At 52.5% G+C, this 27,524-nt stretch overlaps 1 protein-coding gene across 1 annotated transcript; it reads right to left on the bottom strand.

Moving 5' to 3' along the window:
- Positions 1–18: 18 nt before the first annotated feature.
- On the bottom strand, positions 19–26,935 carry SEMA4B (semaphorin 4B). Its single transcript, XM_035130452.2, has 14 exons — positions 26,517–26,935; positions 11,083–11,243; positions 10,177–10,239; positions 9,899–9,997; positions 8,896–9,007; positions 8,506–8,622; positions 7,609–7,769; positions 6,179–6,357; positions 5,566–5,716; positions 5,131–5,344; positions 3,330–3,445; positions 2,645–2,811; positions 2,425–2,510; positions 19–2,001 (listed from the first exon to the last, which is right to left on the bottom strand). The coding sequence occupies exons 1-14, from the start codon at positions 26,608–26,610 to the stop codon at positions 1,214–1,216; spliced, it is 2,508 nt and encodes an 835-aa protein (XP_034986343.2). The 5' UTR covers positions 26,611–26,935; the 3' UTR covers positions 19–1,213.
- Between the last annotated feature and the right edge of the window lie 589 nt (positions 26,936–27,524).

The following is a 27,524-nucleotide window of genomic DNA, read 5'->3' as shown; positions in this document are numbered from 1 at the left end:
CCATTCGGAACCATTTCTAGTCATGCAGCCAGAAAGGGGGGGGGGCAGGATTGCAACATGGCCCAAAGGGGCAGCAGCAGCCATTCTGCCCAGATTCCCCTGGTGGTAGAGGCTGAGACTTTGCCCATAGGTATGTGCCACAGCTCCCAGCACTCAAGGGGCACACAGGGATGCTGGTGGGACCTGGAGGCTCCAAAGCACACACCGTGCCACCGGGGCTGCCAGAGAGGGTTGAGAGGCAGGGATCAGGGAGCCTTGGTGGTGTGAGAAGGCTGGGCAGCGATTAGAGAGGTCAGGCCCAAGCCGTTGTCAAAGGAGACGTCAACTTTTATGTAAAAATAAACACAACCAACACACAAGGCTTGTGCAAGTGCACTTGTGGGAAGTGTGGGGGGTGCGCTGGGGCTGCTGTTGCGAGTGGCCAAACCAGGGCCTGCCCTTCCACATACCTGGCCTGGGCAGGAGGCAGCTCTGTGCTGGAGCCCAGGCAGAATTCACAGTGGCAGACAGCCAAACTTAGAGTGTGCAAGAGTCCGAAGGGCAGGCCTGGTATCTGTGTTTGGTGGGCGTGTGTCCCCCCCCCTCGCAACATGGCACCTGAGCCCCCCTCTCACACTTCCACACACCAAGCAAACACCCTAAACATTCAACAGATTCTCCCCCTAACCCCACAGAGTTCACGAGAAGCCAGACTCCACCCCATGCACACAACACAACACACCCACCCACTGAGAGAGCTTGCAGGTGCCACATCTTGGCCCAGAGGGTGCTCTATTTGGAAGGAAGGGCAGGCAAAGACAGGGCCTCCTTCTGCAGCCTCCTTGCAGTCTCTTGTTCTGCCGCAGCCCGGTGGGGTTTGGGTCTGGCTCCTCTGACCTAGGACGACAGCCTGGGCCAAAGTGTCTCCCCTTCTGCCCATCTGAGCATCCTTGCAGCAGCCGGAGAGCAGGCTACCCCTGCACCTCAAGGCTTAGGAGTGCCCGCTCTGTTCTCTGCAGGTTCCGGCCATTGTTTGCAAGGAGTCCAGGGCAGCGCAGAAACACACAGGTGCCCCAGCGCAGGGTGAGAGGACGTGGCCCAAGTGCCCAACCCCGCAGGGCCTCTTCTGTCCATTCACAGTCCATAGGGCAGTTCTGGTTTGGGCGGGGGCACCAGGAGCTCCTGGTACCTTGGAAGGCTCAGCGCAGCAAGTCTATGGATGCAACAATGCGGCTCATACGACAGAGTCCCGGATCTCGGAGCCGAGGCGCACACGTGGCCGCTGGGTGGGAGTCAACACCTCCATGACGCTTTCGTGGACGCTGAGCGGGCGTCGGTCGGACTCCGAGAAGGCCACGCTGGGCTGCGCCGCCGGAGCAGCATGCAGAGGCGTGTTGGCCGCATGGCTGTCGTGGAGGGCCTGGTAGCCCTTGTGGTCTAGGATGGCACTGGGTGTATGGGCCCCGTTAAGGGGCAAGTTCTCTGCGGGAAGCCCCATCTTGCGGGGTTTCTTGGGATGGGCGCTGGTGCACTTGCCCTGCTTGAGGAAGGTCTTCACGGCGTTGCGGTGCCGGTGCAGCACAAAGAGGGTCAGGAATGTCACTGTGACGGCAAAGGCCACGCACATCACTAGGAACTCCGTCCAGTAGGTCTTGCCCTCCAGCAGAGCCGACATGCTGCTCCCCGCGGCCGCCGCCGAGACGCTCCTGGAGGTGCTGATGGTCTCCAGGGGGTTCTGGAGGGGCACAATCCGGGCTCCCAGAGTGGGCTCAACCCGCACACAGTAACTGGCCATCAGCTGCCAGAAGCCACCTTCCTGTGACCAGCAGTCATAGCGTCCTGCCTGGGTTGGGCTGCCCATAAGCACCAGCTCCCCTTCGGGAAGCACCAGGACAGCCGAGGTGTTGATGGCAACCCCATTGTGCAGCCAGTGCCGAGAAGCCAGGTTGGAGAGCTGCGGGCAAGGGAGCGTCTGCACAGCGCTGGAGCCCAAGATCACCACCGCTTGGCACTGGGACTTTTCTGCAGAGGGGAGAGAAGGGGCACCCACCAGTCAGGCCCTGGGTAACACGGGGAGGCTGCCAGGCAGCTGAGCCCAGGAGACCCAGTGCAGTGTCAGACTGGGGCCTGGGAGACCAGCGTTCAAATCCCCTCCCACCCATCAAATTCACTGGGCATGGCCTTGAGCCAGTCACTGTCTCTCAGCCTAGTCTACCTCACAGGGTTGTTCTGAGGATAAAATTGCGGGGAACAGAAGAATGTATGCCACCTTGAGCTGCTTGAAGGAAAGGTGGAATATAAATGTGATAAATAAATAAGTTGCCAGAGAGACTCTAGGCCAGCAGGCAGGACAGAGCCAGAAAGAGAGTGCCTGTAACCCCTCATCTCATTTTCCCTCTTTGTCCCCAGAGTCCTCAAAGCCCCCACCCCAGCTTTGGTCTTTACCTGTGGCTGAGCGGCTGGGCTGTCCATTGTCCGCCTGGCAAAGCTGGGTGGCATCAGCCCCTTCGATGTCCTGAAGCCAGCCGGGCCTGGTGAGAGATGGAGGCAGTAATGGTGAAGGGAGAGGCAAGGAGGGAGGGGGCAGAGGCCACCCATGGGTTGAGGGGGAAGGGGAGGAAGGAGATAGGCACCCCCACTTAACCCTGGTGGAAGAAGCACTCACCCTGCATGGGGCCATGAGCGGTCTGGGAGAAGTGGATGGCAGGCCCCTCCGCTCCAGATGCAGAAGGGGTCCCGAGACAGGATGCATTCGGCACAGGTCCGGTACATGCTGCAGTTGGAGAGCGGCACTTGGACGAGCGCATTGTAGGAGGCAGCATAAAGGAGGCCCTGCGGGGAGGACAGGAGGAGCGAAGTCAGGCTCGTTCCACAGAGCAGACCCACCGTGCCCCCTGTAGGTCACCTGTCAGAGGGTCTCCAGTGGCCACAAGCCAGTCTTGCAGCACCTGACCCCTGTGGGCAGAGCAGCTGGCCATCAGGCAACAGAAGCTCTCAAAACCAGCCCTTGTAGCAAGTCCTGCCCACTGTGCCTAGCTAAGGGGGTCCCTGCTTCTTCAGCAGGATATGCCTGAGTCCAGGCTAGCACAGAGTGACGTTTCTGGGAAGGTGTGGAGGCAAGATATGGCACACCTTTCCCTCCAGAGACCCCAGGTGCCCATGCAGATCAAGGCAAGGGTGGATCTACAGCAGCCATTGAGGAGGGAACCCTCGCTTTGAAGCTCAGGGCTGAGTCCTCTTGAAAGGCACACAACCTCTAGATTGACCACTTCTCTCTCTCTTGTGGAGACGACTTCCCTCTTCTGATGAGGATGCTGGTGGGAGTTTCCCAGGATGCCCCTCTGTCTTACCTGGGCAGGGTCCAGAAGCAGCTTGAGGACAGGCTGCCCAGCAGGGAAGAGCTGGATCTCTTCAATGATTTGGACCTGCTGCTCCGTCACCACGGCCTTGTGCAGCCAGCCGTCATCTGCAAAGCAGAAAGGGGAACCCAGCAATGAGGGCCAGGGCAAACAGCTGTCTCCCACCCTGCCGGCCAGTCCCACACGGCAGAGCTCCATTCTCTCCCTCCCCACCTGTCCAGGGCCAGCCACAGAGAACCAAAACCTGCATGTTTGAAGTCTGGAGGTCCCAACCAAGAGAAGCCAAAAGCCTTCCCAGTCACCCGACAGCCTGGTCTCTCCTGCTGTTGGGCATTTTCCTGCCTGCTATTCTGAGTAAGTGGAAACGACACAGAATCCCCTTTGTGGCCAGGCTGGCCTTAGGTTGGGCTAGACCAAGGTTTCCCAAACTTGGGTCTCCAGCTGCTCTTGGACTACAATTCCCATAACCCCTGACCGTTGGTCCTGTTAGCTAGAGAAGATGGGAGATGTAGTCCAAAAAACAGTTGGAGACCCAAGTTTGGGGAACCCTGGGCTATCCCATCAACAGCCTTTAAGGCAAGATGTGCCTCACTCTGCAACACTCTCCCACTGACCTCTCCCACCTTTAAATTCAGCAGTCTCTAATTCCTCCCCCAGCTTCTTTGGCCTGATGCAGATCCCTCAATAGGCGTCTTAAAGAATCGTAACACACACGGCAAATTGAAACAGGGAAATTCTGAAGGCAGCAGCGAGAACAAAGAAGCCAGCTGTAGAATGAGAGACTTGGAGTGTAATAATAATAATAATAATAATAATAATTTATACCCCGCCCATCTGGCTGGGTTTCCCCAGCCACTCTGGGCGGCTTCCAACAATATATTAAAAATACAATAAAACATCAAACATTAAAAACTTCCCTAAACAGGTCTCTCCCAGCCACCACAGGGCAGCTACAGCAGTCCAGGCAATGGAGAAGGTGGAGGAGGTCACCATCACCACCTTGCTGAAGATAAGCAGGCCCAAGCCTGGTCAGGGCCTGGGTGGGGGACCTCCTGAGAGCCTGCTCCCTTGGGTTCCATGATAGGCAGGATAGAACCCGGGGCACCTCCAAGAGTACTCAGGACGCAGCCTTGCTCTCTAAGGATGCCTCCTCTCTAAGGATGCTTGGAGCAAGTTTCCAGGAGAAGATCAGGCCAATGGCCCATCTAGTCTGGCCTCCTGTGTTCACAGCAGCCAACCAGATGCCCATTGCGGGAAACCCACGAGGAGGACCTGAGCACAAGAGCCCTCTCCCCTCCTACGGTTTCCAGCCACTGGCATGCAGAAGCATTGCTGCCTCTTGACCGTGGAAGCAGCACATACCCATCGTGGCTGGTAGTCATGGAAGGCAGAGGACCTTCTCAGTAGTGGCACCCACCCCGTGGAATGTCCTCCCATCAGATGCCAAGGAAATAAACAACTATCTGACTTCTAGAAGACATCTGAAGGCAGCCTTGTATCGGGAAATGTTAACGTCTGATGTTTTACAATTTTTATGTGCTGCAAGCTACCCAGAGTGTCTGGGGAAACCCAGCCAGATGGGCGGTGTGTGTGTGTGTGTAAATTATTATTAATAATAACCCTCTCCTCCAGGAAGCGCAGATGAGAGGCAGCCAGCACCTTGGAGGGTCCATCCTTCCCCTTGCCCAGCTATGAACCATCTCTTCCTCCTCCTGACATTCTAGCCATTGCCAGAGGGCCTCCCCCTGCCTCCCTCCTCCCAACCACCGCCACCGCCATCATCACCACCCACCTGTGCCCAAGAACAAGACATCGTAGGCCCGGTGCAGGCCTTGGACACGCTGGACGCTGATCTGCTGGTAGCGGGCATGACCCTGCAGGAGGAAGAGTGGCTTGCTCCGGATGGGGCTGCTCATCAGGAAGTGGTCCTTGAGGTAGTTGAGCACCCGGTCGGGCATCTGGAGTGAGGAGTTGATCTTCATCCGCCGGGCCTGGTTGTTAATGCACTGTGGGCAGGGGGATTGGAAAAGAAGAGCCGTCTTGAAGTGAGCTTAGGTTGTCCAGCAATGGACTCTGGCAGCCCCTATGCTCTGCAGGACCGAAGGCAAAAGCCGAAGGCAAAAGCCTGGTAGCCTTCAAGGTGGAGGGCAGGCAGACCCACCAGCATTAGTCCCAAGGCCTTCCCACCCCCAAGCCCATGGAGCTGGTTGCTGGGTGATGGACATACCGCTCCAGGTCGGGGCTCCGGCACAGGGTGGGTGTCCGTATACCACTGTTGGGTCTCCCGGTTGACTTCCTTGTAGAGCCCACTGAAGGCATCCTCCACATGCGCCTTGGAGAAGGCACAGACTGCTGCGCCCCCAGTGCCCTTCCTGTCCCTGGGAGAGAGGAGGAAGGAGAAGGAGGGTCAAGGATGGGACAGTCGAGAAATAAGAATGAAAGATTTAAACTACGATAACCTCACTTGTCATTTGATATAATTTTGTTTGATCTACATGCAAGAGTTGGTACAGGCACAGCTGAGGGATGAGGAATTTGCTAAAGAAAAATAGGTGTTAATTAGAGATAAATCTGTTACTTAAGCAGCATGTAAAAGGGGAAGAAATTGAAATATCTGAGAGAGCAAGAAGCCAGGTTTTTTTGGGGGGGGGGATGTATTCGTTTTAATTTGGCGTTGATGTGTTATAAATTTGAAAACTGAATAAAAAATAATCGACAAAAAATAAGTAAATGGGGCAGTCAGGAACCCACAGGCATGCAGAAGTAATGGGGCATGCACCCAGTGCCCTCTGCCAAGAGAACCTGGCAGCCCACAGAGGCAGCCTCCTCTCGCTGCTCACCACTGAGAGGTGAAGACCCCGTAGAAGACGGTCTCTGCCAAGCTCTCGCCTGGGGTGAGCACAAACATGTCCTGCAACACGTTGAAGGGGAAGCCGTCTTCGGGGTGTGAGCACAGCAGCTGGGCCTTCAGGAAGGTCGTCCACCGCCTCTGGAGAACCCGCTCACCCCCAACGTCGCCCTGGCAGGGAGAGAAAGAGGTGGTGAGGGGTGGTGCTGCCATGCCAAGTTGCAAGAGCCGGGCCTAGAAAAGGCACAGTGTGGCAGGAAGGACATCTAATGGGCGTTTAATTTTGGACTTGAGACAGGCTTGGTGGAAGACGGTTAGACTTGGGGCCAAATGAGATGTAAGGTAAAGATAAAGGGACCCCTGACCATTAGGTCCAGTCGTGACCGACTCTGGGGTTGTGGCACTCATCTCGCGTTATTGGCCGAGGGAGCCGACGTACAGCTTCCAGGTCATGTGGCCAGCATGACAAAGCCGCTTCTGGCGAACATGTAGCTAGATGCAAATTATTCTTCCCTCCCCACCCACCCACCCAATGGGGGGGGAGGCAAGTTCCTGCATCCCAGATGCTCACATCTAGTTTGGTCCCAAGTTGTATTACATTACAGAGTCCTTTGAGGGTGTAACTGGATTCACTTTTATTTCTAAGACAGTATGGGATTAACCTTGCAGCAAAAGGTGGCACAGTGGTTAGAATGTTGGACTGGGACTTGGGAGACCAGGGTTCAAAATCTCCACTTGGCCACAAAGCTTACTGGGTAACCTTGGACCCATCACCATCTCTCAGCCTAGCCAACCTTACAGGGTGGTTGTGGGGATTAAATGACGAGGAGGAGAACCATGTAAGCCACCTTGAGCTCCAGGGAGAAAGAGGTGGGATTTAAATGCAATAAATAAGAAATGCTTCAATAAAACTTTGAGAGGAACAGGTCGAAACCTGTTGCATATAAAAACCGAGTTCCCCACTTAGGACAGAAAGGTGGCTTTTAAATTTTTTTTAAGCTCTCCTTCCACGCTGAACCCAGCTGGGAGCTTTCAGCTGCCACTTGCTGTTCCTGCTGGTGCCGAGAGAAGGCATGAGAGAGCAAGAGGTGGGCACCAGGGGACGCTGCAGGCCCAGAGAAGGCAGCAAGGGCAGCTGCATATTGCTAGTTTATTAGTTTATGACCATTCTTCTCCCTGGGAGAAGCGCTTGTAGAATCTCCTGCCTCAGGCGCCAAAATAACTCGGCCAGCCTTGGGCACAATGAACCTTGACTTAAAGAGGGCGGGGAGGACCATTTACTGCTCTGGCTCAGGCAGCAAAATGTCTTGGGCTGGCCCTGGCTCAGCAGAAAGGCAGGTTGCCTCCTCCTCCAAACTTTTGCAAAGAGCAGAAGGGGGGGGGCAAATATCCTGGTCCCCAAACAGACGAAGCCTTCCTCACCTTGCACACGCGGGCGATGCGCGACACAACAGTGTCTTCAAAGAAGTCAAACTCCTTGCCACTTTCGCTGAAGAAGAAGTAGATCTTGTCGTCGTCACCCCCCTGGGGGCTGCTGGGCAGGTGGCTCTCTCGCAGGTAGGCCGAGCCCACAAAGAAGGGATCTGTGGCACATACGAACATAGGAAGCTGCCTTATACAGAGACAGGCCATTGGTCCATCTTGCTGAGCATTACCTACACTGGCTGGCAGCAGCTCTCCAGGGTTCCAGGCAGGAGTCTCTCCGACCCTTACCTGGAGATGCCATGGGGGGCTGAACCTGGGACTTTCCACATGCAAGGCAGATGTTCTGCTGCTGAGCTGCAGCCCTCCTGATGGCAAAGAGGCAGGCCTTTCTGCAGTTGCTCCCTCATCCCATTTACCCGGATTCAAGGAAGAATCTTGGAGTCCCCCATCCCTATGGGGAGTCTAAACCAGAGCTGCAGGGGGTCTGGCTGGTGGAAGAACACCTTGGCTTGAAGAAGGCTCTTGCGAATTCACTCCTGCCCCCAAGGCCATGGGAAGGGCCAGTGAAGGTCTTGATGTCTGAGCCATCTGAGGCAATAAGCATTCTCCCCAGTCGTCTCACTGAGCAGCGGAGCTTCCCTGCTCACCCACCTCCTCCAGCATCATGAAGGAGAGGACTATGGATGCCTACTAGCCACAAGGCTCAGCTCTGCATCCACAGTCAGAGGCAGCCATGATTATGAATACCAGCTGCTGGAAACCGCAGGAGGGGAAGAGGGCTCTTGTGCTTGGATCCTGCTTTCAGGGTTTCCCTTTGGGGCCTTTGGTTGGATGATTGACTAGATGGGCCTGATCCAGAAGGCTCTTCTCATGTTCTTACACTACCCCACACACCTTGCAGCCAGTTGAGCGAGTTCTCGGTCTTGATGGCTGAGCGATTGCCATGACTCCGCAGGATGGTCGGCTCGTTGCCTTGGAAGTTGCTCACAGTCCCCGCGTACAGTTCTCCATCTGCCAGAAAGTATGCCCATCAGGGAAGACCCTCAGAGCCCTTTACCAGACACCCAGGGACAGTCTCCTCTTCTTCAGTGCTTTAGAAAGACTTGGCTGGCTCCCCTCTCCCTGCTGCATTGCAGGGGACCAGACTAGTTGACCCTTTGGGTCCCCGTCCCACCACCTATGATTCTATGACTCTTCCAGTCCTGGGGTGGCCCAGGCCCTTCCCTCCTTGGTTCCATGGAATGAAGGGAGGCAGCCACTGGCTATAATCCAGGATCTCCTTACCAACCATGATGGCCGTGGACCTGTATGCAGGATCAAAGGGGCAGCGCCCTTTCCCGTCCTCCAGCAACAGCTTCCCAGAGGCCTCTCGCTTCAGGCTGAATTCTGGAATGTTCTAAAGGGGAGGATGGTGCAGTCAGGAAGATGCCTGGAAGTATGTATTTGGGGGTGGTGTTGCAACAAAAACGTTTGATTTCTGTTTTTTTTAAAAAAAGGTCTGGGAGCTCAAATAGGCCAGGAGACAAGACCTAGCCTAACCCTTCCCACTAACCCCAAATAGAAGGGGCTGGGGCTCCCTGAACATGTAGACCAGGCACCCCCAAACTCGGCCCTCCAGATGTTTTGGGACTACAATTCCCACCATCCCTAGCTAACAGGACCAGTGGTCAGGGATGATGGGAACTGTAGTCCCAAAACATCTGGAGGGCCGAGTTTGGGAGTGCCTGATGTAGACTCTAACTATAGGGCCATCAATAAGACCCTTGCACAGCCTCCAGGTGCAAATCCTGCCAGGGTCTTGGCCTGTGAGAGCACTGAGCTGTGTTTTCAACACTACAGCAGTCAACAGCAGTGGGTCCTTCCCAGAAAACAGGACTCCATCCAGGGTCTGCCCACAACTGGCAGCTGGAGGCTTCCTAATGAATGGGGCTTGATCCTGTGCGAGAAGGTCCATACAGGACTGGGCCAGGCTGCCCAGGGAGGTGGTGGAAACTCCTGGCAAGACAAACAACTCCAAAGGGCATTTCTTGGATCCTGCTGAAGGATGCATGGGATAATCTCTTGAGATAGCTCAGCCTCTGCCAACCTGGTGTCCTCCACATGCTTTGGACTGCCGGTACCACCACCACCAGCCCCAGCTTGCATGTGACACAGGGGTCGATGGGGGAACTGCCGCACTGGCTGGGCTGCTGGGAGTTGTATTTGTAGAACCCGATAGATCTGCTTCTCCAAGGTGAGGGGTCCCATACTGGCAGCAAGGTGTGCCTCCCCCCACAAGCTTACTCACAATGTAGGTGCAGGTGGGGCTGAAGGCGCTGGTCCCACAGGTGTACAGGTGGGTACTATTCAGCTGCAGCAAGATCTTGATGTAATTGTGACAGTCTCTCTGCACAGGACAGAAAAGGAAAGCTTTGAGCTCCGCCTAACTCAGAATGCCCCCCAGCAATGGAGGGGATGCCTTGAGCAGGTCACAGCCCAATCCAAGGGGCAGAAGGAGCCCCCATGGCACAGGAATGGCAGACCCACTTCTGGTAGGGAGGGGGGAGTCACGTCCCTAGCACTCACCTGGGGGTCTTTGCCCTTGAAGACACACTGGCGCTTCTTCTCCTCCTCAGCCCCCCACAGCAGCTGCAGGACAGGAAGAGAGGAAGTGACCAGGGGGCTTGCCTCCCTCTAGGGCGGTTTCTAGAATGGCATTTCAGAGCCATCCTTGGCAGGCTGTGAGCCCCAGCAGTGCCCCTCTTGCCCCATTCCCAGTTGGACCCTTGATTTCCCAATCTTCCTTGATTTTCCCACTGGTACTTTCTGGGGCCTCTCAGTGAACCTCATCTGTGCCTGTGGCAGTCTCCAGCCCCAAAGGACAGCTCACCTGCTGCAAGGGGGGCCAGCCCAGTGATGTCCAGTGCCAGGGCTGCAGATGCATTAAATGGAAAACCCCAGCATTCCCCTAAAGTGGCCCAAATACTATGCCAAGAGGATGACCGGGGCATCTAGAGTAACTGCCATGGGGCAGGGCCAAGGGAAGCAGCAGCAGCTGCCCAGCCCTCCTTTGGCACCTGGGAGGCTATGGGGTGCTGACCAGCATTTCCAAGCTATCCTCCTCAATCAAATGCTGAAGCAGCATGCTTTTAGAAAGACAACAGGCTCCAAGATCCTCAGGTTGCCAGTTTCTGTGCCTGAACCCAAAGAGTGCAGTTGTGTGTGGCAATGGTTAGGAAACCCTCCCAGGCTAGGAACCCTCAGAGGGGGAAGGAGAGGCAGCCTCTGCTGCCAGTGTTGAGGACTGGCTCCTTGACTGCTGCCCAAACTGCTTCCAGGATGAGTAGGGACTTGCTGGTCCCATCAGACTGAGAGGTACAGTACAATGGAAATACCAGCCAGCCCGTCAACTAGCGGTGTCCTTCCTGCATATTTCCACTGCCCATCTGAACTGTGGGGCTCTAAAGTGGCCGGTGGGCACCCTGCACTTACTTTTTGGTGCTGTGGCCCAGGAGAGAAGGAGCTGGTGTTGAGGGCAAGGAGCCTCTCACGGGCACCTGCGTACAAGGTGCCCCCATCTGGGCTCAGCAGCATCGTGGTGTAGTTGGTGATTCCAGGCTCTTCAAAGCGGGTCAAGAGCCGGAGGGGGGAGCCTGGGGGGGGGAGAGAAGGTAAGAAAAGAGAGATGGCCTATGAGAGGCAGGTTGAACCCCAGTGTCCCAAGCAGTCCTGCCCCCTCACCAAGCAGAGAACAAAGGCGCTGCCACATTTTAACAACTTATCAAGCGTGTCTCAAATGCACCTTCATTTGTCAAAACAAAGCTCAAGGTAGACATAACAGGTCAGAACTCTCCAAAAAGGCATTTGAGTGTTGCAAACAACATTCAGTATTGCAGAATGCCCAAGAGCAGCATTTTGCTCAGGGAACTGGCCACACACAAATACAGAAAAGGTGAATGAGTTTCAATAATCCACCCGAGCAGAAGGCGGAAGACAGGAGTCCAGCCTTTTCAGATTATCAAAAGCAATTATTTGCTCCCAGTCTTTTCTATCCATTACAGGTTTTGCAGTTACTTTTCTCTCATGTCCACCTCTGTGCTGATAATGGCAAGGTTGCAGGGTTGATCCCCATATGGGACAGCTGCATATTCCTGCACTGCAGAGGTTTGGACTAGATGATGCTCAGGGCCCCTTCCAACTCTACAAATCTATGGTTCTATGGTAAGGGACCCAGGTGGCGCTGTGGTTAAACCACTGAGCCTAGGGCTTGCTGATCAGAAGGTCGGCGGTTCGAATCCCTGTGACGGGGTGAGCTCCCGTTGCTTGGTCCCAGCTCCTGCCAACCTAGCAGTTCGAAAGCACGTCAAAATGCAAGTAGATAAATAGGAACCGCTACAGCGGGAAGGTAAACGGCGTTTCCATGTGCTGCTCTGGTTTGCCAGAAGCGGCTTTGTCATGCTGGCCACATGACCTGGAAGCTATACGCCGGCTCCCTCGGCCAATAATGCGAGATGAGCGCGCAACCCCAGAGTCGGTCACGACTGGACCTAATGGTCAGGGGTCCCCTTTACCTTTTACCTATGGTAACTGGTGGCGCTCATGGTGTCGTTGTCTCCATAACAGCCTTGGGCAAGGCAACATTCCCAGAGGCTGTTGTATGGCACACGCCAAAATCTCAACAACTGGCTTACTGGTTCCCTCTTGCATTTGGGGGTGGGGTGTGTGTGAGGTGAGGGACTCCCTGAGGAAGAGCTGGCTGCTGCTCGAAATTCCCCTCCACCTCCACACCTGGGATGACTCTGCCTGTGCTCCTTTCCCCTTCCGCTTCAGAGCAGAGGTGACACCTGACTCTGGGGGAAAGACCCTCCTGCAAGGGCCTGGTAGCTTCCAGTCAGGGCTCTTGCTAACAGGAAATGACTCACCTCTGCCTGAGGGTACCTGAAACTGCTGGATGATTCAGCTGCAGTGCAGGATGGGACCCTATTGAGTTGTTGGGGGAGGGGACCCTGTGAGTCACCCATTGCCATTCTTGGCCCAACTCCTTGTGGGGCACCGGCACCTACCTATTTGAACTGGCACACAGCTGAGGTCTCAAGGGCACAGCTTTCAGCCCCAGGACCTCTCATTTTGGAGCGTAAGCCAGAGTTACCATGCTGTGGGTGCCTAGAGGACTGGCTGGGGAGGCTGGCGGGGTCTGTGTAGCTTCAGCAGAAGGGAGGGAAGGGCAGAGTACCTGGGTGTGGCACCCATCACAGGGACTCTCCCTGGGAGCCTGCCTGCAGAGTCTGGGAACAGCCTCTGCGCTGGATTGCGAAGCCCAACCCAGGTGACCTTGGGTGACCTTCCCTGTTGCACGACTCCAGCTCTGCAGCACAGCCTGTTCTGTGTGTTTCAAGCAAGCCTGTGCCTGATTGTTTGCCACTGGACAAGTTCCAGCCCGTTCCTGCTCCTGCTTCACTAAAAGGCTGAAAAGTTCTCCCAGCCCTGCTCTTCCTCCTGGGTGGCAACACAGGCCTGGCATAGGTGTGGGCGGCTGGTGCTCCGGCCTTGCCAAGGGAACCCGGAGCAGCTTCTCAACTTCAGCCCACACGTGGCTCAAAGAGCCACACTGTTTGTTCCCAGCCAGCCATGGGCAACAGCCATCTCCCTGCAGCTCTGTGGACCGTGGCGGAGAAAGGAGGAACTTCCAGTCCCCTTCTGCTGCTCCTTTGATAGCTGAGGGGCTCTGGGAGTTTGGAAATTCATAGAATCATGGAACTGTAGAGTTGGAAGGGACCCCAAGAGTCATCTAGTTCAAACCCCCCCCCACAGTGCAGGAATGTAAATTCCTCTTTAATAAACTAGAGCAGTGATTTCCAAACCTTTTCAGGCTGCCCCCTTGGTTCCACAAACTCATCCCCAGTGCCTCCTACCTTACCCTATAACATAGCTGCCAAGTTATCCCCTTTTTTAAGGGATTTTCCCTTATGCTGAATAGGCTTCCTCGCGAGAAAAGGGAAAACTTGGCAGCTATGCCCTATAAAAAGCAGTACAGTGGTACCCCGTATTAAGAAAAGCTGTTTGCATGATCCACTAAGGAAGGTAGTAAACACAATGACATTCAGAACAGTAACAATTTCACACTTATTCAAAATCTTATTAAACTACTAGTTTAATTCAATTCAATTAATTTCAATTTAATTAAACTCGTTTAATTAAGTCAACAGAATTGATGAGCTTGATCCAGTGATACCAGCTTTTCGAAGTCTGACAAATAGGGCCCCACTGTCATCCCGTTGCCTCTTGGTGTCCCCCTAGGTCATTCCAATGCCCCCCCCCAGGGAGTGGTAATGCTCACTTTGTAAAACACTGAATTAAAGGATAACAGAGAGGTGGTCCGCTTATGGGTTACCAAAACACAGGAAAGTAAATGCATCACCCCAAAGAAAGAAAAAAGGCACAGATCTGCATAAAATGTGCATACGCTAGTTTAAATGCACACGAAAGCTCATACCAAAATAAAAACTTAGTTGGTCTTTAAGGTGCTACTGAAGGAATTTTTTTTTATTTCACTGCATTCAAGTTTGGAAGCTGCCTACTGAAACAGGCAGTGCTACACAAACACCCCATGCATGCATCAATCACCTGACTGCCTGCACACCTCCATCAATCCACCTTGTGACACTCTTCCCATTCCACCTGGCTCTCCCACAATACAAGCCTCATCTAAAACCTGCCAGCCAGCCCTAGCCAGGAGAAAATGCTTGAATCTGATTGAGAACCTGAAAGGTGACACATGGAGCACTGGTGTCCCTATGAACTGAGTAAGCAAAACGTTCTCACACAGGTGAGTGGGAGAAAGATTCAACGATAATTGGTCTCGCTGGTGAGGCTCTGTGGGTGAGCATCGCACAGGTACAGTGAGAGATCAAAAGAACACCTGGGAGGACATTCAGGCACCGGTGCCTCTTCCCAAGGACTTCCCAGCTGAGAGCTTTGGTAGGTGCCCATCCCCCAAGGATGACTAATGGCCTTGAGCCCCACAGGTGGCATAAGTGTGATACAATAGGGGCAAAGGGACAGCAAGAGTCTGTCTTGCCTTGTCTCTCCCGTTAATTACTCATCAAAGGCAAATGAGAGGAAAGAGAAGGAGGCCAAAGGAGCTCCCCACAGGTGACCTGCTCTCTTGCAGCTGAGTCACCCCTTGAATGTGTGCCAAAAGGTGAAGAGGACTGAAAGAGGGACTGTCCCTGGATAACCGGCGGTGCTAAGAAGCAGCTGGCCAGAGTATCAGGGCACTCTGCCTGTGGGGATACCTCTGGGCCTTTATAGATCTCATGGGCAGAAGAAGGAACACAATAGGACAAACTCTGGAATTAAAAGTGTGGCTCGTCAATGGAGACCTGGAGGGTTGGTGAGGATCTCTCTCTGATGCAGAGGCTGGGCAGCCATTTGAGCAGGGGGCAGATCCTGCTGGCTCTGTCCAATCCCAGCAAGCTACAACATTCATCTATTAATGGAGTTATTCATCAATTTTCACAAAAGATGCCTCAGAGCAACATGCAATTCATAAAATATGAATAGTGTAAGAAACACTCAAGCCAAACACACAAATACCAAAAAGTGCCCATCCATCAATACACATGAAAAGGTCAGAAATCTAATTTCAAGATAATAAAAATCAAGATAATAAACTTTTCCTAAAGGAATGGAAATGGTTTGTTGTATATTTACAAGCAAACTGTAAACAGATAAACATTGGCAGGATTATTACAATAACTGGCAGTTTCAAAAAATGTATATCAAAGTAGATGAATAAAAGAATGAATTAAGATAACTTAAAATATGCAGGGAATGATAAAATAAATTTAAGGAACCGCAGAAAGAGGAGGAAGGAAGTCGAGGTTTGAAATGTTAGAACCACTGTTACGCTATTGTTGAAATGTATACAACTGAAAATCATAAATAAAAATTGTAATAGAAATCAAATTTTGAAACAGTCCAATGTTATGAGCCAGAACCTGGGGACAAAAGCATCTAAATTTAGGGACTATAAACTGAGCATGACGGAGTCAGGTGGGCCTCCCTGGGTAGAGCATCCCACCAAGGGAGCGGGGGGGGGGGCAGGAGAAGACACTAGCCAGGCTGTGCCCAGCTCCTCTCTTCCCTTTTTCCAGTCACATCACCCTCTGTCCTTCAAGCTATTCTTCCTTATTCCCAAGAAGCAGGCATGTCCAAAGTCTGTTTCGGGGGCCTAATCTGGCCTGCCGAATCCGGCCCCTGTGGCAGTTTATTTCCTGGGGTAAAATCGTAAAAAAAAGCTCAACAACTTCAATCCTAAAAAAAGGTCAACAGCTTTGGTCGGCCCTCACACATGTTCACTTCATCAAATCTGGCCCTCTTTGAAAAAAGTTTGGGCGCCCCTAAGGCAAACTTTGCAGGAAGTCCTGGGGCTCCGTCAGCGGGAAGGCCACTCTGGGCTGAGAAGGAACAGCTGGCTCAACCTCTTCTGTGCAGCACAGAGAGGCCCCGGCCCACAACTAGATACCAGCATTCCCCGGGGCTCCTCTCATACCCAACTAGGCGCAAAGAATGCCTAGTTTGTCAGCTGACTCTCACAAGCAAGATGTCATGCCCTCCCCTGCCCCCCCCTCTGGCAGTCTTCACCAACCCATAGCCTTCCAGATGTTTAGGACTACAGCTCCTAGCAGCCGCAGCCTCCATGGCCAGAAGATGGGAGTTGTATTCCAAAGGATCCAGCTTGGCAAAGGTTATGCAACTGTGGAAGCCAGGGACTGAGGTGCAAGTCACGGGCCAGGCTTCTCTGCCCCCCCCCCCCCTCACACACACTTTGCCTCTCGCCACTGTGCCCTGAAGCCTTGACTAAGCTTGAAGCAGGCTTACAGACAGCACAGAGAGCTGCATCAGCAAAGGGACCCAAGAGTGGCTAAAGGTAGGCCCCTATGGGGGAAGAAAGCAAGGCTTTGCCCTGCCCCAGCCTGTCCATCAGCCCATGCAAGCAAAGCACTGGGCAGAATCTCCCTCCAGCTCAACAGTTGCTCCTCCTATGGGATTCTCCGTAAGATTCAAAGACTAGGCCAACCAGCTGCGCCTGGCAAGAGATCTGTGAGCACAAACAGAGCCAGCTGGGTTTTGCTGAGGGCAGCACAACGCTTTTTGGCAGGCTGGATGAGGGGGTGGGATTCAGCAAAGCCCCTTCTATCCCAGGAGAACAAGTTTAGATGGGTTGAGAGGAGGAGAGGATGAACACAGTATAAGGGCTATGAAATCACAGAGGGGCTAGCTAGAGTTCTCTGCTGCATTGCTTTCTAGAGACCATGGATTCCTTCTGGGTGAGACAGCAGCATTCTGGGAAGGGCGGAGAGGCCCCGATTCTGACAATTTCCACCAACAATTCAGAGTTAGGCTTCCTCCATGGCACCAAACCTGAATGAAGTGGGGCAGAGATTTCCCCACTGCTGCATTTCTCCATGCAAAGTTTACCTTTAGAAATGCCTTGCTTCATAAAGCAAGCGAATGAATTGACAGAGTGCAGCAGCACAGTGGATGGCTGCAGCTTAAAGTCAACGTTGCAACTAACTTTTTCAGGCGACTCTCCGTAGGAAGGGCAGATATTATTCTGCTCAGTTCTTCAAGCAGGCTAAAATTCCCTTCAAATCCAAATTTAATATAAAAGGGAAGTTCAAACTGTTGAGCTGACATCTCTGACTTAAGACATTTACCAGTATTCCCATAAAATCAGTTTCCAAGAATTGCTCTCATTTCATTTGAATATAAACCACACTGTGCCCTTTACTGATCTCCCCACCACAATCAAATGTTTCGGCTTAATTACTTTTGGCTATTGAAAACACATTTGAAGTGTGTCTGTCTGTCTATCTACGAATGTAAAATTAAATTACAAGTTTTGTTTACTAAACCTAAGTCAAATCTACATCCTAAAGAAAAGTTCAGTCAGGGCAGCCCCCCCCCCCCCCGGCAAATCCCTAAAATAAAACCTCAATTCAGAATATTCTGAAAGTCCCAAATCAGTGCTACGGAAAAGAGGGACATATTCACAGAGGAAGAGGAGGAGAAGTCTTATCATTAGTCAGTAGTTATCCGTCATAATGGCTATATACAACTGTGCCTAAATGCCAGTTGCTGGGGAGCAGCAGCACTCCCCCTCCCCGCCCTGCACCAGGAGAGAAGTTGTTGCTTTCGTGTCCTGCTTGTGGGCTGAAGGCATCTCTTTGGCTACTGCAGGAAACAGGATGCTAGCCTAGATGGGCAGGGCAAAGTATGAGGCGGCCACTTCAGGCAGCTAGCTTGGGGTGTCAGGAAGACCCAGGCCAAAGACCTAGAGCACATGTGGAGGATATCTGTGGCCCTCTATTAGCTGCAGTCAGGGTGGCCAAGCGTCAGGGAGGATGGGCTTTGTAGTCCAACATCTGGAAGGCCCATGGATTAGCCAGTCCTGATCTAGGGCATTTAAAAATCTCAACCCTGAGAGTATGGGGAAGGAAATTTACCAATACATACCCCCAAAGTCAATAATAATAATAATAATAATAATAATAATATATTTATACCCCGCTCATCTGGCTGAGTTTCCCCAGACATTCTGGGCGGCTCCCAATCGAGTGTTAAAAACAACACAGCATTAAATATTTAAAAATTCCCTACCCAGGGCTGCCTTCAGATGTCTTTTAAAATCGTATCTATGAGATCCTCTCGGGATGCTTTCCTGGTCATCTCATGACCAGCTGATGGTGACAACATGGAAGCAGGTCTGTTAAGCCGCCGCAACCCCTGGAATGCCCTCCCCTTGGGTAATTTGTGAGAAGGAGACAGGAATGACCTTTAAACAACTCTTTTAAAACTTTGTTTACCCAAGCTGTCTTGAACTCTGACTCAAAGTTCTCTGTTTTGCAGATTACTCCGTTTTAGTTTTAGTATTCTCTAGTTTTGGGACATTTTTCTGGGTGGTGGTATTTGTATTGTTTTTGTGTCAACCATTTAGAAACATTTATTAAATTAATTTATTAAATTAAGGGACGCGGGTGGCGCTGTGGTCGAATCCCCATGATGGGGTGCGTTCCCATTGTTCGGTCCCAGCTCCTGCCCACCTAGCAGTTCAAAAGCACGTCAAGTGCAAGTAGATAAATAGAGACCGCTCCGGCGGGAAGGTAAAGGGCGTTTCCGTGCGCTGCTCTGGTTCGCCAGAAGCGGCTTAGTCATGCTGGCCACATGACTTGGAAGCTGTCTGCGGACAAATGCCGGCTCCCTTGGCCTATAGAGCGAAATGAGTGTGCAACCCCAGAGTCATCTGCGACAGGACCTAATGGTCAGGGGTACCTTTACCTTTTATTAAATTAAGCAATGCAATTTTGTAATAAATAGAAATAAAATTATGATGGGGAAGAACTGAAGCCCTCAAGGTGCTAGACTTCAAATCCCAGCAGCCCCAGCAGCTAGCATGGCTCATGGATGATGGGAATTGTAGTGCAACCATTTCTAGGGAGGGGGCACATGTTCCTCATCCCTGAGAAAAAACAGCTGACTGTTGAAATCCCTGCTTTTCTGCAAGTGCTCATAGAGCAGGATAACAGCAAGTTTGAGGGGCAGTGCAACAGAACAGCTGAGAGGCCCAAGCACAGTGTAGCTAGTGGGAAGGTCAGGCATGAAGAGGTGAAGGAGAATTACCAGAATTTGCCTGCTGGAGCTGGGCTGCCCCATGACTTCCTGCCCCTTGAATGGCCACAGCAGCAGCTGGACAAATCAACGCCTCCTAAACCCGCTGATAACACAGCCAGCTTGTGTTTACACAGAAAACAGCCAACATCTCAGAGGGCTGCTGCAGGCATGGCGAACAATTTTTAACAAGAGACACAGGGGGAGTGTCTCGGGCTGCCCATTCAGGTGGTCCGTGGGGACCACCATGGGGCAGACAAAGGCAGAGTCCAACATATTTTACTGTGTAATGATTTATTATGTTTTTATATACAGTATGTTGGAAGCTGGCCAAAGTAATATTAAGTATTATTATAATAATAATAATAACCTGTTCAGGGAGGACCAGGAACCTACCTTCGAATGGGGGCTGGACATAAAGTGTGATGTTCTGTGGGGAGGGGAGATGTGCACTCCCCCCTCCAAATATTTATGCAGTTCTGAAATTCAAGTGTCATGCAGAAGTTGTATTATGTTACTGCTTGTTCTGTAAAAAGTGAGGGCATCTAGTGAGCAGTCTGGGCTCTTCTAGAACCCTAGAGCCTGATCAGACCACCCATCTCTCTTTCCCTCCTCAAACACAGTCACTGCAGTCTCCACACTACTCTAGTCCTCAAGAGGTACCCCATCGTTTCAAAGTTGAAGGGATCCCTTCCAGTACAGAGTCTTGAACTGTGTCAAGTGTTTTTATGAGGGTGGTGGTGCCAGGATTATAGCAAAATGAAATAATAATAATAATAATAATAATAATAATAATAATAATAATAATAATATCCTGGTGCCTTCCAGATTTGTTTTTTTTTACAGCTGGGCTTGATGTGAGCTGTAGTCCAAAACTTCTGGACAGCTCCAAGCTGGGGAAGACTGAAAACAGAGCAGTCTTAGCAGGGAAATTATTGAAGGGAAGCGACGTGAAACATTTGTGTCTTAAAGTGGTTCGTATTCACTGTGAACCTGGCCAACTTGGATGCAGCTCCTATGAAGGTGTCTAGCCTCTTAATGGGATCAGTTTCAACTGAGGATGCCTGAGGATGTGGATAAAGCATCGGGCAAAGGTGCGGCTGACCACACCCTTGATCCTTGCCTGTCTTGGCTATTGACAGCTAGCCAGGGGATGAGTGGCATTGGCTAAATCAGGGGTCAGCAACGTTTTTCAGCCATGGGTGGGTCCACTGTCCCTCAGACCATGTGGTGGCCGGGACTATATTTTGGGTGGGTAGGTGGTGAACAAATTCCTATGCCTCACAAATAACCCAGAGATGCATTTTAAATAAAAGCACACATTCTACTCATGTAAAAACACGCTGATTCCCGGACCGTCCATGGGCCGGATTGAGAAGGCGATTGGGCCGCATCCGGCCCCTGGGCCTTAGGTTGCCTACATGTGTTTTTACATGAGTAGAATGTGTGCTTTTATTTAAAAACGCATCTCTGGGTTATTTGTGGGGCTTGCCTTGTGTTTTTACATGAATAGAATGTGTGCTTTTATTTAAAATGCATCTCTGGTTATTTGTGGGGCATAAGAATTCGTTCATTCCCCCCCCAAAAAAATATAGTCCGGCCCCCCACAAGGTCTGAGGGACAGTGGGCCGCCCCCCTGCTGAAAAGGTTTGATATTACTGACCACAGTGTATTGCTGGACCAAATCTGTAATTGGGAATAGGGGACTCACGAGACATGGAGGTTCTGCTCCTATCTGCAGAGGCAGTTTCAGAAGATAATGTGGTAGTTTTCCACTTAACTCAGTTGCATTTGTGCTTTGAGGGTCCCACAATATTCCATCCTACCCCTACCTCTCCCTCCAGCTTTTTATTATCTTTACAAAGCTGCTGGATGCGTCAACAGGAGATTTGCAGTGAGGTGCTATTGATATGCTGATGACACTCAGCTCCACTTCTCCCTGTCACCTGAAATCACTCTTGTGCAAGACCTCAGAATTATTTTTTAAAAAATTCAAATGGAAATGGATATTGCTCCTCACAAAAGCACAGCCCTTCATTTGGCCTGTTGTGAAATGTGATAATTAACAGCTGCTGACATTTGCTTGTGTGCTTCTGGTGAATTATTTAAAAACAAAAAAACCCTGCATGTGCTCAGGTAGATAAAAACCTGTGTGCATGTCCAGAATAGAACAAATATATCTATCAATCTCTGCCCACCAGAATGTGCAGCAACAAACACCCAAACAGTGTAACAGTGTATGGAAGAGAATGTACCAAGAAACTGGATCTGAATGGCTCATTTGCAACATGACACCCTCATCTGGAACATAGCTGCCAAGTTTTCCCTTTTCTCACGAGGAAGCCTATTAAGCATAAGGGAAAATCCCTTTAAAAAGGGATAACTTGGCAGCTATGATCTGGAAGCGCCCCAAGATTCCTCCAAATACTACAAGACGATAAACATTCAGGAACAACAATGTTCAATTTACAGAAATCTGCTGCCTAGATTTGTCACTGCAATGAGAAGCCAGCCACATCCTGACTTCAAGGAGGCCCCAGGGAAGGATGTTCTAAACTCTTGCAATCACCCTCTTCACACATGATCTGGGTCTCCTGACATATAACAAGAGTGAACCATGACCGAACCTCCCCACTCCAACACAGAGCGACAGCAAAGTCCTCCAATCAAGAGAGCAGCTCACGCAGGCTCCTCTGTAAACACCGGGAGTTCCTGCAACTGCCCTAGAAGGCAATTCTGTGCCTCTCAAGGCAAGAGAGAAGAGCTTTCCTCCAGCCTGTCCCAGTTGCCCCACTTCTCCAGCCCTGTGGCCTCCCAGAAGCAGGAAGAAACTAGCTAACAAAGCTGACCACGTGCCTGGGAAGTTACTAAGACTTTCGTCTCTGGGTGATGAATGGGATATGTGATACCCAAGATTACTATTTCTCTAAGAGCTGACTTCCTGGTTCCAATATAGTCTGTGTACTGGGAAGTGGGAGAGCTGGGCTCAGTTGTTCTGATGTTTGTGCATCCCTCCACTTTTAAAAAATCTCTTATTCCAAACATAGTTTTGTTTGAGTCCATGACATCTCTTGTGTGAAGCTGAATACTGCAGCATAATTGCTGACAGTGAGACTGGGCCAGCATATAACAGATGTGCTCAGAGACCTGCATTGTTTTTCGATTTGCTACCGGGCCGGGTTCAAGGTGTTACTGTTAGTATTCAAATAAAGGCCTTAATAACTTGGTACCAGTCTACCTGCGAGCTTGCCTTACCCCATGTATGTGACTTCTTGACCACTTTGATCTGAGGAACTGTTACAGGCGTCACATAATATCTGTTCCACATTTGTAGTAATTTGATCTTTTAGGGTGGCAGCACCTACAACAGCCATCCCCAAAATGCGGCCCTCCAGATGTTTTGGCCTACAACTCCCATGATCCCTAGCTAACAGGACCAGTGGTCGGGGAAGATGGGAATTGTAGTCCAAAACATCTGGAGGGTCGAAGTTTGGGAATGCCTGCTCTAACGCAAGTCCTACAACTTTGGAACTCCTTGCCTATTGACATCTGTACTCTTTTCAGCGCCTGCTAAAAACATTTTTGTTCAGACAGGCCTACCCAGACATGTTAGAATGCTAAAGTGTTTGTTAGTTCATTGCTGCTTTCTAATTTTTTGAATGTTTTAACTGCTTTGCTAGTGACCTTGCTGTTTCATTCTTTCTGTAAACCGCTTTGAGGTTTTCTACAATCAAGCACTATATAAATTGAATGAACTAACTAAATAAATAAGCCTGAATATAAAACATCTCTGCATTAGCACTGCCAGATTTCCCAGTTCTGAGGATTCTCGGCTACTATTGTGTAGTCCTCCAAATGCCATTGGAATAGGACTCCAAGCAACAGTGTGTGTGCGTGTGTGCGCACGCAGAGAAAATGCAGAGGTGTGTGTTGCAAACCACAATCATGTAGCACTTGTGCAGTTACAAATATCCCTTAGAAAAGCTCCAGCTCCCATTCACCAGCAGAGGATGGATGGTCCAACTATGGGAAAGGCAAGAGGGAAACAGCTGAGCAGGGAACGGGAGGCTTGCTTCTCCCCGAGGAACAAGCACCTGCCTGCAGTCTGGATGAGCCAGCTTCCGCAGGATGGTGATCCGTGGGCACCAGCAGAGCACACATCTGTGACTTTGTGCCTCGTCACAGGGTTGGGCAATGTCTCGCCCTCGCTTGTGACCCAGAAGGGGCAGAGGCTGGCAGAGGGCCACTCCCACCAGTCTATCCAATCCAGGAATTTCCTGATCTGGACTGCAAAGTATCATACAGGATTAGACAACTCTGTTGCTGCAGCAACTCTCTACGAAATGAGTGAATATGAGGGGAAGGACTGGGCTGGCCAAGTTCCTACACCAGCAAAAGAGAGTCCAAAGGCACAACCAAAAGACAACAGTGTCCATGAAAGGGACTTGCTGTGATGCACAGTCCTTTAGGGAACTACACCTATGGTCAAGCAAGAGGAATTCAGAACATGGTGCTGTGGGGTTCAACATCCCCATGGACACTGAATACGAGACCCTAAAAAGAATGTGGCTGCTGGATCAGGCCAGGGCCATCTTAAGCATATCTGGCGCCGTGATGCGACGGATCCCTCTGGCGCCCCGCCCCGCCCTGTTTCCCAGTGCGGCGGGCGGGTGCTGCTGCACGGCGCCCCCCTGGCACCCTGCGCCACCCAGCCTGGCCGTAGGGCCGGCCCTGGATCAGGCCAAAGGGGGTCCATCTAGCTCAGCACCCAGTTCCCCCAGTGGCCAACCAGACGCCCCAATGGGACCTGAGCGCAACGGCAGCAACTCTCCCCAAAATGGCATTGAGCAACATTCTGTTGCCAACAGTGGAGGGAGAGCATAGCCATTGTGGCTGGTAGCCACTGGCACCATGAATTTGGTATCCTCCTCCATTGTCTAATCATCTCTTAAAGCCTCCATAAGAACGTAAGACCAGGCCAATGGCCCATCTAGTCCAGGATCCTCTTCTCACAGTGACCAACCAGGTGACTGCGGGATTTGGGAACCAGCAGGATTTGAGCACACAAGACTACCCTCCCCCCGCGCATTCAGAAGCATTGCTGTCTCCAACTGTGGTGGCAGAGCACAGCCATCATGGCTAGTAGCCATTGACAAGCCACCTCCATTAAAAACTGGAAAAGTTAGTGGCCATCACTGCCTCCCATGGGAGCAAGTTCCACAGTTTAACTATGCACCTGCTCTGAACCTCAAACTGTGAAGCTTCGCTAGAAAAAACTGCCCCCTCTTTCCCTTGCAAACTGTGGGAAGGGAGGGAAGGAGATGCAACAGTTTGTCTGAACTGACTGCAGGTGCTTCCAGCTTGGGTCCTCCAGGACATGACAGGTCTTCCTTACTGCTGGGGCGTCCAACTGGCTTCTGTGAGGGGAGTAAGAGGGAGCACAGTCTTCCAAACTCCAACCCCTTCCTGGTCAGCAAGAGGCATTTCCAGGTAGAGGCACCCAGGTGAGCCCATCTCATTTCCCAGTGGCTTATTCCTAAACAAAGTCCTGTGAAGCACCCTTATCAGAAGGGATTGTTTTTGAGGTCACATAGGGCTGTGCCCTGTGGCATGTGATGAGCGCTTCCTATGGGCAAGTTGTCACTTGATGTGGCAGCTGTCGGAAGGACGGGTGCCTCTTCCTCAAACCCACTCAACCTGCACACCTGGCCCTGTGTTGGAAGAGGCAACATACAAGCCGAGACAGCACTTTGTTGCCTCTTGCACGCACACACCCAACCAAGGCCGGAGGAAATAGCAGCCACCCCCAAAGTCTGCCCACTAGATGGGTGTTTTGTCTTATACCCAATTTTGCTAAGCAGTTCTTTGCTACTAATCCCCTCCATAAACCAGCTCCCCATATGATAATTAATGGTTTTCACAAAAGAAAGTATTTCAGGGGGGCCACAGGTGAGTCTGTTGGGGCCATTCGGGGCACCCACTGCACCTGGCACCTGGCTGGCACATGCACAGGAGGAGGCCCCAATCCCTCCCCGGATCTCTGGAGGTCCCCAGTAGCTACCCAGCCTCCATTTGAACAGCGCCACTGAAGCAAAATGCAGTTGCCAGAAAAGCTTGTTGGGGCAGGTCGCGTCACCTTCAAACAAACCTGAGGGAGGGAGGGTGCTCAGGCCCCTCCTTCTCTTCCTCCTGCCCCCTGCTGGTCTGGGGAGCAACAAAAACACAGGCCAGGGAGAGTGGGGACTGCTGTGGATGTGGGGTAGCAGCAGAGGCCTTGACTGACCACAAGAGTGGTTGCAGTGACCTCCCAGGGGAGGAAGGATTTCCTTCAATGCCCAGGCCCTGTGGGGCAAGAGATGTTGGGGCAATCACTGAAGGACCCCCTGAAATGTGAGAGGCTGGCAACTTACTCTTGCTCTCGCAATGAATGGCAGTGCCCAGGGGACAGGAAGCCCCCTTCTCAGGCTCAGCCCAGGACTGCTGCAGGGTCAGCTGGACTCCCCTTCAAATCCAAAAGACCCCATCCACACAGACATCAGTTGTCCGAAGCCACAGTTTCCCCAGGGAGATGCTCAGGAGACCCTGGCCAAAGCCCCCCACTGGATCAAAGGGAATTGGTACTGGGTGGGCTGGAAAACAAGGGTAACAAAGCCCTGGCCAGGGTGCTTTTGGTGCCACCCACCCACCAGGGTGCAAGACATGTGTAGTTATCATATGGATGCTGGCCACAGAGTCCGGCCATGGGCCAAGTCAGGCCCAGCTCCTGATTTCATGGAGCAGCACTACTCTCCAGTCAACAAACCCTTTCCTAAGGCGAGAGGTTGGGTGATGGTCTTGGCGGCCCTCTTTCAAGGCTTCCGACTCCAAGGAGGAGACCAAAAGTGCCAGGGCAGTCCTCGCCACGTCGAGGAAGAAGCCCAAAGGTAAAGCCTCTTCACGGGCAGGGGGCCTCTCACGGTATTCGGGGTGTGTGTGTCAGTATTCGAGGTGCTTTACAAAGAGCAGAAGGAAAAGACCCTGGGCTCCGCGCCCTCGAGCCCCCGCAAGATACTAAAGCGCCCCATCAGCCTGCGGAGATCTCCTTCTCCCCACCAGCAGCATGAAATATCAGCGCCCGCCCCCCACCAACCAGACCCCGAAGGGGCAAGCCGAGAGAGCAGCGTCGGTCTGGTCCCCCGCCGCTTCCCCGGCCAGGAGCATCCCTCGACGGGGCCTCCGCTGTGGCTGGGCCGCCCCCGACCTCTCAAGCTTACCGAGGCGCAGGCTCAGGCGCGGCACCGGCTCCTCTTCGGCAGCGGCGGCCAGGAGCGCTCCCAGCAGCAGCAGCGCCGACTCCCGGAGCCCCATGGCGCAGTAGGTCCGAGGGGAGCGGGGCCTGGGCAGCAGCGGCGGAGGCTTTGCTCGCTCGACCAGGCAGGCAGGCGGGCGGATCAAGTTGCAAAACTTCGGAGCTGCTCGGGCTGCTGCTCTTTCTGGTTCCTCCTCCCCCGTCGGGGCGGGAGTGGCCGCGCCTCCGCCCCCTCCCTCGAGGAGAGACAGGTCCGGACCTGAGAGAGAGAGAGACAGGGAGAGGGAGAGGGAGGAGATGTGGGGGAAGCTCCGAGAGCCGTCCCCGCCCCAACACCTTCCCCCGGCCGTTGAAAGCAGCCCTGAACGTCCCTTTGCTAATCTCTCCCAGAACCGCACCACCCCCAAGCGGTTCCTCCTCCTCCTCCTCCTCCTCCTCCCTCCCGCCCTCCAAAACTGACGCCCCAATCCCGAGCTAGGCAGCTACCCTCGTTGGGGCTTCGCCTGGCGGCGCCGTCAAACCAAGGCACGCGGCAGCTTTAGCACCCATGGGTGCCCCCCCGCGAACCCCAAAACCGCAGCCCAAAACAAAAGAGCCTCTTGGGCCCAAGGCAACCTCTTTCCCTCCAGGGCATTATGACAAAGACAGCCCCACCCCCGCGCCCCTCTCCTCCAACTCTTCCTTGGGCTCCATGACTGCTTCTCCCTGGAGCTAGGCTGAATGAGGGCATCTCAAGGACACCCCACTGGGGAGAAGCAAAGGGTGGGAGTGTCCGCATACCCCCTGCCCCCCGCACTGGGCCAGACCTCCCTGGCAGCTCCTCTGCCCTGTGGGTATTGTTGAACTCTGGGCTAATCTCCATGCTCCCCTGGGCACCGTGCCCACCCCGCCCTGGCAGAGCGCCCAGGCAGGGCTGGCAAACAGAGAGGGAGAGACGCACAGGCTGTGGGGCCAACCAGCAGGGCAGCCTCAG

This window comes from Zootoca vivipara, chromosome 14 (genome assembly GCF_963506605.1).
Source record: "Zootoca vivipara chromosome 14, rZooViv1.1, whole genome shotgun sequence".
Taxonomy (NCBI): Eukaryota; Metazoa; Chordata; class Lepidosauria; order Squamata; family Lacertidae; genus Zootoca; species Zootoca vivipara.
This window is presented reverse-complemented; position numbering and strand designations above follow the sequence as displayed.

Coding starts and splice junctions, on each gene's coding strand:
- SEMA4B (XM_035130452.2), bottom strand. CDS start 26,610: ATGGGGCTCCGGGAGTCGGCGCTGCTGCTGCTGGGAGCGCTCCTGGCC. Junction 9,998..10,176: donor TCAAGGGCAAAGACCCCCAG/GTGAGTGCTAGG, acceptor TGTCCTGTGCAG/AGAGACTGTCACAATTACAT. Junction 2,002..2,424: donor GCCCAGCCGCTCAGCCACAG/GTAAAGACCAAA, acceptor TCCCCTCTGCAG/AAAAGTCCCAGTGCCAAGCG.